The 10420-nt window shown below is 22.9% G+C and overlaps 2 protein-coding genes across 8 annotated transcripts; one reads left to right on the forward strand and one right to left on the reverse strand.

Annotated features, from left to right (window-relative positions):
* Nucleotides 1-1399: 1399 nt before the first annotated feature.
* On the reverse strand, nt 1400-6873 carry LOC122714152 (protein SMG7-like). Of its 3 annotated transcripts, none has more exons than XM_043935232.1 (5): nt 6822-6873; nt 6364-6434; nt 5894-6232; nt 2357-5174; nt 1400-2238 (listed from the first exon to the last, which is right to left on the reverse strand). In XM_043935232.1, the coding sequence occupies exons 2-5, from the start codon at nt 6393-6395 to the stop codon at nt 2020-2022; spliced, it is 3408 nt and encodes a 1135-aa protein (XP_043791167.1). In that variant the 5' UTR covers nt 6396-6434; nt 6822-6873; the 3' UTR covers nt 1400-2019. The 3 variants fall into 3 exon arrangements, with proteins under 3 accessions (XP_043791167.1, XP_043791166.1, XP_043791168.1); XM_043935231.1 differs by having other exon boundaries at nt 6364-6451; nt 6822-6852; XM_043935233.1 differs by lacking the exon at nt 6822-6873 and having other exon boundaries at nt 6364-6497.
* A 133-nt stretch (nt 6874-7006) lies between these two features.
* LOC122714153 (iron-sulfur protein NUBPL) lies at nt 7007-9618 on the forward strand. 5 transcript variants are annotated; one of them, XM_043935235.1, is made up of 6 exons: nt 7014-7511; nt 7726-8054; nt 8140-8513; nt 8592-8719; nt 8985-9016; nt 9463-9601. In XM_043935235.1, exons 1-5 carry the CDS (start codon nt 7428-7430, stop codon nt 8994-8996), a joined length of 927 nt encoding a protein of 308 aa, XP_043791170.1. In that variant the 5' UTR covers nt 7014-7427; the 3' UTR covers nt 8997-9016; nt 9463-9601. The 5 variants fall into 5 exon arrangements, 4 of the variants coding, with proteins under 4 accessions (XP_043791172.1, XP_043791170.1, XP_043791171.1 ...); XR_006346585.1 differs by lacking the exon at nt 8985-9016 and having other exon boundaries at nt 7007-7511; nt 8140-8521; nt 9463-9599; XM_043935236.1 differs by lacking the exon at nt 8985-9016 and having other exon boundaries at nt 9463-9618.
* The last annotated feature ends 802 nt before the right edge of the window (nt 9619-10420 follow it).

Raw genomic sequence — 10420 nt, forward strand, 5'->3', positions numbered from 1 at the left:
TATACATATTTTTAGTTATATCATTTATGTAATAGCTATCTATGGAAAATCAATTAAAAGATATGAAAAAGAAATATTTGTAATATTTTATATATGAAAAAAAAAACATTGAGAAAAAATTTTAATTTTTACATAAACTGATTTTGAAATAATTAAGTAATATTTTTTGACACAAACAGATGTAAAAATTTGTAATAATTATTTAAAAGAAATATAAAAAAATAGCAAACAACCCATTCCATTATTTTATATCCATGTTATATTAGTTTATGTCTATTTAAAATATCAAATAGATGATTTATAGAGCACTTAAGAAGATACCACAAACATACATTTTATGAGGTATTAAAATCTTTATATATCTTTTTTCTTTTTCTTTTTCTTTTTTTTTAGTATTCTTGCACTTTCACATGCACATTTAACATTTAGATGTAAAATATTAATTATTAGGTTCAATTAAGATAATATTTTCTAAAAAATGTATAATAAATATTGATATATTGCTAAAAAATTATGATTTTGCATTTCATATCAATATGAGTTTGTTTTTTGTTAATATTATAATTTATAACAATAAAGAATTAATTATAAACATACAGCTTCTACATATATTAATTTATCAACAAAAAAATATGTGAGATCATACTTGAACATAAAAATTATTTGTTACATTATTGTATTATAATAAAACAGTAATATTAAGTTATATAATATTAAATTATTAATAAATGTTAAATCAAAATTAATAATTTATAATAAAATAAAATGAATTATAATTTTTTAATATTCAATGATTTTTTTATTTAAAACAGATAATACGTTACTGTAAAGAAAATAAAGGACAAGTTTCTCTTCGCATGCACAAAAATGAAATGTCTCAATTGAAATTAAATTATTTGAATGTATATTAATAATAATGTCATAAATCTAAGAAATCTCAAAATTATTAATTTTTCAATACATGTTTGCAAAAAAAAAACGCATTAATATATTCCAAAAAATTATTTACCTTTTTCCTTTTCTTTTTAAATAACTACATAAATACATAAATATTCTATAAAATACATACTTTTTTGTTTTTATATTGCTCTATTATATATATATCAGTAACAATATTTAATATAAAATTGATTAAATTATTAAATTGCTAAATTAATTTCATAATAGTTTACATATAATGTATTTAAAAAAAATTTAACTTCAATCATTTTGACAAAATTACTTTTATGTTCATTGCATTGAATTTTTACTCATTTTTAAAATTATAAATGCTGTTTCATGCTATTAGAATGAATCCTCAAAATTATATTTTATATTAATTTTATTAATAATAATATAAATAAGAATAATTTTTATATGTTGTGTATTTTTCTTCTTTTCCATTTTTCCTTTTGTTTATAAAGTTAGAATTATTTGCAAAAATAAGTTATATATAATGCTAAATTATAAAATTAATTGAAAGTCTTTCTCATTCTATGTAAAATATGTATCTTTAAATTCATAATTCTTAGCATTAAATGATACGATTTATGTATAGTATTCTTATAACTAGTCATTTATTGATGATGAATCATTTTGTTGTTGAGTATCATTTTTTTAAAGCAGCACAAATTAAACATATATCTAAATAGATTAAAAAAAAACATTTTTCTTTCTCTTTTTTTTTTTATTTTTTCACCCTTTTCTTCTTTTTTTAACTTCATCGGGTAATATCAACTACCAGAATAACTTCGGTTTCTATCATGCGCACAACAATTAACATAAGTAATTAACATTTATATATTTCTATACAGTGCGTTTCACGCTTTGGACGTGTATATTGTTCGTTTTACATAACGAACATCTAAACACCTACCAAACCTCTCACTAGATATTGTTTTGTAACAAATTTAATAATTTCATCAAACGATCGATAGAATTTATTATGATACGTTTTGTTTAATCCCTTGGTTATTTGCATCCATAATTTGGATATATCTTTTTTCAATATATTTCGATATAATCTTATATTGCTTTCCTTCAGGTACCTCCTTCGCGTAATGATTTTTGTTGTTCTAAAAGCCGTTCCAAGGGAGAAGGTCCAGGTCCAAACCATAAAGATTGTTGATTAAGCCTAGTCTTTGTTTGATCTTGATTTGATACATTACAACTTTGTGCATTAGATCCCCATGCATTATTACTGCTAAATAATGAGTAAGTATTTCCTATGCTGATTGATTGATTTGATTTGTTGTCTACCTATAATCATATGTATGAAGATTTCTATAATAGTATTCAAATATATATAATATAAAATACACATAAAGTATGCAACATATATATACAAAAATAACGAGATTTTATTTTAATTACATACCTCTGAAGATTTAGAACTATCAAAATTGTTTCCAGTATTAAAATGCTTCATATATTTAGAATCTGATGAATAATTGTTTGAGGTTTTCAATGAAATTTGAGGTATCATATTTCCAGAATTAGAAGAATCTTCCCACTTATGATAATTTTCCATAACGGATGTATCTTCATCATGCAACTGTATACCTCTATTTGCTGAACCCCAACAAGGCACAGAAAGCTGTGAATGGTGAGTATCTTTCCATAAACTGAAATTTGTAGTTTCATAATTTTGAAAAATTGGATAGTTTGCTGTAGATTGAGATTGATTTTTGCCCAAATGATTGGATAATGAAAATTCCAAAACATCTGAATTTTTATTATATATTGATGATGATAGTTGTTTTTGTGGTATTTGATTAAAGGCATCTTGATTAAAATCATTTTGCTTAAAATTAAACTGAAAATTCGGATTTAATGAATTACTTGGTATATTTGACACATTTGGTATCATAAGCGCAGCTTGATGAAGTTTCTTTTGATATGTATTTAATGTTGACAAAGTAGACACATTAGCAATAGTTGAACTAGTTAAAGTAGCTTGATTATGTAAAGATATTGTGTTTGGTCTAAGGTTAGTTTTCATAATATTTTGTTGTTGTACAGCTAAGTTATGATTTTGTTGAATATTCAAATTACGATTTTGCTGCAAACCAATATTTCCTGTCTGTTGAGGATTAATATTCTGGGAAGCATTTATCGACTGTGTTGAAGATAAAATTCCAAGATTTTGATGTAACAATGTATTCTGAGATACAATATGAGTTCTCTGATGCATAGTTCTATTTTGATTGGATGTATGTAAATTTATATTCTGCGATTGCGGTGCTGAACCAGTAAAATGTCCTTGAATTGGATAACTTGATAAATTTCCAACTTGATTCGTAATGTAATTTTTTGTAAATTGTGGATTTTGTACATTAAAAGTTGGACTTTGATAACAAATATTTCCTGCACATTGAGATATTCCAGATATTGAAGTTAAAATCCCGGATGCTTGCTGTTCTTTTATAGAGAGATGATTAATTTGAGTAGATTGTGACATAGTATGTTGTAATTTTGTAGTTTTTGTTAGATTTTGAGAAGACACAATTTGACTTTGCATAGTTGTTGTAACAGAAGGCATCAATGGTAATCGATTTTGAACTGTGATTGGAATAGTTGTGTTTGAAATATTATTCAGCTTTGATATTTCTCCAACAACTGATATATTTTTATTTCCACTAGGAGTAACACTTTTTGTTGGACTTATCGATATTCCAGTTACTTTAGGCTTTTTCTCAGTCTCCTCTTCTATATTTAATGGAGACACATTCTTAAAGGTAACCTGTTTTTGTTCATTTTCAGCTCGTCGCATTATAGTTTGCATTGCTATGTTTTGTCTTGGTTTCCTGGGCTGCACATTAGTGTTTTCAAAAGTATTAGATTCCATAGCAATGATTAAAGTTGTATCTTTACTTCGTTCTAATGAACCTTGAGGTTTTAAGATACCTATTCTTTTATCTAAAGCATGTTCCAAGATATCAACATCTGTAGAACCTTTACTACTAGCAGATTCCGAAAGAACTGGACTAGTAGATACAACAGACTGTCTTCCTCTATTTAAACTGAGTTCTTCTAATTCTTTCATCAATTCATTGCTTAATCCATTTCCTTCACTTATAGAACTAAATCTGTTCTCACCTTTTTCTTCTCCTAATGTAATAGTAATTAATGCAGTACCATTAATTCTATATTGTGCTAAACAATGACCTAAATGAAGGATACGAATTGCTCGCAATTTATTGGAAGCTTCAATATTATCTTCTAAATCAGTACTCGTAAATTTTAAACACTCAAAACTTTTTTCTAGCGGTAAAAATCCTTGAAGATCACGATCCTCTGGCAGTGGTACTTTAATATATTGATCATATGTGAAATCGATTACGCAATTCTGTAAGGCATTTAATAATACGCAGAGGCTGGGCCAAATTTGAAGCCTTGATGTAAAAGCTAATTCTTCCAAAACTGTGGGTTTTGTATGAATCCAATCAAGGCACAGTTTTATAGAAGGCAAAGCAAAATACTCAATAATAGAATTTTTTATTGTATAGACAGGTAACAACAAGGCAGACAAACTTCCAGCTATAAGATCCAAAATACAATCACGAGCAATTTTTTCATCAGATGTTAATTGTTCCTGTTTTAATGGTTCAGTATTACTAACAACACTTGTATGTTCTAAAGCATACAAATTAATTACAAACATTTGAACAAGCATCCAAGAACTAAAACTTTCTGTTGCAACTAAAGCTGTTAATGTTTCAGTTAATAATTTCGCATATGCAGAAGCAATTTTTAAATCTCCAAGATTGTGAATAACACCATGAAGCTTTAAAAAAACTGCTATATACTCTTGAGAAGTTAATTTTGTTTTTCCATCTATATTAACTGATGTATCATTTAAAGCAGAAGATAATATTTTTGCCAAATTTGTTGTGGCAACAGGAAAAGGATGTTTTACAGCAACAGATCGTGTATAATGAAATACAGTTGCCAATTTATTACCGCGCGATGCTTCAAGAAGGGCTAACTGATTATATGGTTGACCACTGGATGGTGATAATGATACTGCATGCCTATAGAATAATTCAGCTTGTTTACTCTCATTTCTATAACGAGCAATGTCTCCTAAATGCACAAGACAGTACTGGCATGCATAAAAACATGAAGATTTATGAGGCACTGATAATTTTTCAGTAGCTTTCCATGGTGATGTACATCCATAAATATAACCCTTCCTAAAAAGAACATGATGATTATAAAATTTGTTTCTCCATAATTCTTTATATAAATAAATTTAAAAGATTATAATGATTTTGAAAATAACTCTTTAAAATTGTTATATACTAGTTCTGAATCACCAAAATAATGTTATAACAATTATATAAAAAGATTTCAGCTTATATTGAATATGATTCTAATTTTACAAAATTATATTATTATATTGATTTCAGTTCTAAAATATCATATATTATATATGTATAATTATAATTAATGCATTGTATAAATAATATATTAATAATTGAAATTTATTTTCTTTGCACAAATCAAACACACATTTTCAAATTGATTTCAGAAGTAATCAATAATATTATTTATTCATTTATTATAATAAAAAGTATCAAAAATTATTGTAATAATAAGATATCTAATAGTAATAAAGTTTATTTATAAATGAATAAACAATACTGATTTAATATTGACATTCAAGCAAATATATATCAAAATCAATATAAAATCATTTTAAATATAATAATATATAATAATAATTAATATAATAATAATTCTATGTGAATTGAAATCATAATTGATAGGCTAGAATCTTTTTAATCTATTTGTCATAATATTATTTCGCATTTTCATAACTAATATCATAACTTTTCAATCTTTAATTTATATTTTTTAAAAAAATTAAAAACATAAGCAATATGTAACATAATTTATTTTATCTAATTACCTTCTGAATGGTAAATCTAAATCAAATGCAGTACAAATTTCTTGTAGTAATGTTAAATAAAAACCACTAGCTGCTTCTAAGCACCAACTAAGTAAAGCTTGAGATTCTCCACGTTTAGGATTTTTCCTATCTTTTGCTTGAGATTGTAAAGTTGCTATATAATTTTTAAATCCAAGATTCCAAAGTTCCTGTTCAACTTTTTTATCAAGGGCATACTCCAAATCTAATATCAGAACTTGTTGATATATTTTCTGTAATTGTTGTTGGCATACCCATGCATCGCTATCATTTAAAAGATCTCTACAACGTTGTACTTTATCCTTTAAAGGCTCTGCTTTTCTAATAAAAATAATAATCAAATAAACTTTTAACAAACTTTAGATAAATATTTTTTTATAATATATTTTTTTATAATACTTAAAAACAATTAAATTAAGTATTTAAAAACAATATTTTTATTTTTAACTTACTTTAAAGCTTGTACAGCTGCGTTTAGGCCCATAGTCTATATACCTTAAATTTCTGATATAAAATGTTTTATCTATGAAAAAGAAAAAACTAAATACACATATTATTATTCAATTTTTAAAAATATTCTGTATTTAATATTCTGTAATATATTAAATATCATATTATAATCATTATTGTAATAATATTATGATATTATTATTATATGTATTACATTATATATATATTATATATTACATGTTTTATATTATTACATATTTAATATTTAATATATTGTGTATATTATTATGTATATTATTATTATTATATATTATGAATAAAAATATGTTAAAGAATAATTTATAAAGGTTAAATTCATAATTATGTTAAAATATACAAATAATTACATATAAACTTTCACATATGATATTTATTTCAAATTATATAAACAAAATTGTTAAATAAATAATTATATACTTACAATATAATATTTAAGATATTGAATTTTCAAAATAAAATAAAATATTATCAAATCTTGTATATGATATAATTTACTTATTATATTAAGGACAATATATCTATGTATATGTATATATATTATGACTCAACAGTTAGGTTAACTATAAGCCAATGATAATGTGAATAGCAAAAAAGTTATAAATAATATTCATAATATTCATTTTTAATTCTAAAACGAAAAACTATATAAGATAAAGGTTAATTAAAATGTCTTCGAAAAATAAAAAATAAGACTTACTTTCACATATTTATGTTAAACTCAAATTATATCGCATTACTGATATGTATTTCGTTTTAATGAAAAACTGCACTGCCCTCGTATTAAACATTTATGTTAGTTTCAATCAGAAACATTAAAATTTGCTATGAATGTAAACAAAATTTGTAAAAATATACGATCAAACCATATATCAGCAAATTGTTAACATAAATCTTGTAATAAGAAAAAATTGTTAATATTCATATATTATATTCTTGATATGTAAAAAAAGATTTCTCAATGATGAGATTCGTAATGTCAAGTAGAAGAAAAGTTGCTAGTTTTGTGAAATAAATATACTTATTAAAAATGTTAACATTGGCATTTACCAAAATTTGTATTCGTCTTCAACGAAATCGAAATGAAACAAATATATATCGATCGTTTTCATTAGTACGTACATTTTTTTTATAATATACAATATTTTTCATATTGTTTAATAATTCGCTATTATTTTATTTTATCAATTATATGTAAAAATTGTTATACATATAATGTTAATAATATAATTTTATGTGAGTGACAGTGTTTATAACAAAGCATTTCAAATATTTCTTTTTTTTTTGTCCCGTAATTTTATAATAATTATTTATTTGTTTTGTTTTAGAGTCGTTTTATTTTTTTAAACGAACAAAAAAAGAAAGAAATAGAAATAAAACAAAAAGAATTAATGGCACGTGGTCTTCCAAAAGTGAAACCTTTAAAAGGTGTTAAACAAATCGTTGTTGTAGCATCTGGAAAAGGTGGAGTTGGCAAATCAACAATTGCTGTAAATTTATCAATCGCTTTAAAAACTGTCGAACCACAAAAATCTGTTGGTTTACTCGATGCTGATGTATTTGGTCCTTCTGTGCCGTTAATGATGAATATACGACAAAGTCCTATGATTAATAATGCAAATCTTATAGAACCTCTTGTAAATTATGGTGTAAAATGGTGATAAAATAATATTATTTATTTTATTTATATTCTTATTAATATCTTTAAAATTAAAATTTTATATATATATATATATATATAGCATGTCTATGGGCTTTTTAATTGATAATAAGTCTTCTGTAATTTGGAGAGGATTAATGGTAATGAATGCTATTGATAAGTTATTACATCAAGTAGCATGGGGTCCGTTGGATTATCTTGTCGTAGATACCCCACCCGGAACAGGAGACACACATCTTTCAATTGTACAAAATCTTCCAGTTGCTGGTGTATTATTAATAACTACACCTCAAACAACAGCTTTAGAAGTGACTAGAAGAGGAGCTAACATGTTCAAACATCTAAATATTCCAATTATTGGAATTGTGGAAAATATGAGCAGTGTTATATGCCCACAATGTAATAATGAAATAATTCTTTATAATGATGGAACTCGAATGATTGCAGAAGAACTTGGTATTAAAGTTATGAACACATTAATATAACATATTAATGTTATATTAATATATATATTAAATTTTCTTTTTTTTTTAGGTGTGCAAATTTTACAAACTTTTCCTTTATCAGAAGCTATTATGAATAGTTGTAATAGTGGTAAACCAATTATATTATCTGCACCAAAAAGTATACAAACTGATATGTATAAACATTTGGCAGAACATGTAATTTTCTTTTTAACTAAACAATCATTAAATATAAAATAATAATTTTATATTTTATTTTAATTATTTATTCCAAGTTAATTTCAAATATTAAACAAATATTTTATTATTCATTTAAATATATAAAATGTTGAAATAATTATACAAAAGATATTCAAATCAGAATATTTTGATTTATTTATTGTAATTATTATTATTGTTATTATCATTTCTATCTTTCTTTATATTTTATCCTCTCTCTAAATATTTCTGATTTATTTTATAGATGACTTCATAGTTAATTTATGCCTTTTGAAAGTAGGTAGTCTTAATTTATTTTAATATATTCTATATTTATTTATATTATGAAAATATATATATTATTTATTAATTATAGTGTAAAATTAATAAATAAAGAATTATTTTGACATATTAAAAATAAAAACGCATGTTTAAGTAATTAACAAACATGTTAAACTAACCTAAATATATATATTTTAGTTTTTTGCAATTTTTTTATTAATATTTATTTAAATTAAGTCAACTTAATAATATTTTAATATTAATATTAATTAATTTAACATTTATATAATAATAATTAATTTAACATTAATATTAATTAAATCAACTTGCATCATAAAAAGTATTTGCGTAAAAATGTTAAATGTATAAATCACATCTTTCATTTTGAATTATTATTTATTAATTATATTATCTTATTTATGATTAAATATTACATCTTTTATTTTATTTTATAATTTTAGAATCTAAAATGAATATTGAAAGTTCTATTAGCATTCATTCCGATACAAATGCAGAAATTTATGACATCCCAATGAATGTACTTATTCGACCTATTCCTCCAATTATTAATGAAGAAAAGGTTCAAAGTTTAATAAATACATTAAGCAATCCTGAAACAGAAATATTTGTACCGCCAATCGATGTTTTATGGATTAAAGGAAGCAAAGGTAATAAAAATTTTATTTTTTTTTTTATTTATAACATATATTATAGAAATAATAAAGAAAAGTAACTTTGCTTTTGAATTAACAAAAAATTATATTGATTTTTGACTATAAGATAAATAATTTCATATAACTTATACTAATACTATCAATATTTATTATAAATTTATTTTATAAAGATAGAATTCTATGTTTACAAAATATCTTTTTTTTGTTTATATTAAACTGTTTATATTACTTTTATTAAAGTAACAATGAGAAACATTTTATCAATATTTTGTTTCTTGAAAAATTATTAAATATTTTATAGGTTTTTTCACATTTCTTATCAGCAACAAATTTCATTTGTTTCCATTCAAAGCAGTAAAAACATAAAGTTTACAATAATTTATGACAACAAAAATAAATGCTCCTTTAGTATCATCTTGTCGTCCAATTTGCATTTTTCGTTTCTTTTTTACTTATTTATTATTTAATTTTAATTTTATTATTTTTTTATTCTTTTTATTTTATTTATTATTATTATATAATTTCTTTTACTAATAAATAAGAAGAGAGTGACAAATTTTTATCAATCATCATTAATAGTTTGGGACAAATTAATTTTGATATGGACAATCTGTGGCAAATATAAATATAGCCTTGAAATTGAAATAAAATCTAAATATTTCTATTATTGTTAATGAACAAAAAATTTTTATAAATAAATGTTTATTATAAATATTTGGAAATATATAATAATAAGAAGTGACAA

Source organism: Apis laboriosa, unplaced genomic scaffold (assembly GCF_014066325.1).
Source record: "Apis laboriosa isolate Shangri-la unplaced genomic scaffold, ASM1406632v1 scaffold289_cov146, whole genome shotgun sequence".
Lineage (NCBI taxonomy): Eukaryota > Metazoa > Arthropoda > Insecta > Hymenoptera > Apidae > Apis > Apis laboriosa.

Coding starts and splice junctions, on each gene's coding strand:
- LOC122714153 (XM_043935234.1), top strand. CDS start 7,428: ATGTTAACATTGGCATTTACCAAAATTTGTATTCGTCTTCAACGAAAT. Junction 7,512..7,725: donor TATATCGATCGTTTTCATTA/GTACGTACATTT, acceptor GTTTTGTTTTAG/AGTCGTTTTATTTTTTTAAA. Junction 8,055..8,139: donor GTAAATTATGGTGTAAAATG/GTGATAAAATAA, acceptor ATATATATATAG/CATGTCTATGGGCTTTTTAA.
- LOC122714152 (XM_043935232.1), bottom strand. CDS start 6,395: ATGGGCCTAAACGCAGCTGTACAAGCTTTAAA. Junction 5,175..5,893: donor TTAGATTTACCATTCAGAAG/GTAATTAGATAA, acceptor TGTTCTTTTTAG/GAAGGGTTATATTTATGGAT. Junction 2,239..2,356: donor ATAGTTCTAAATCTTCAGAG/GTATGTAATTAA, acceptor ATATGATTATAG/GTAGACAACAAATCAAATCA.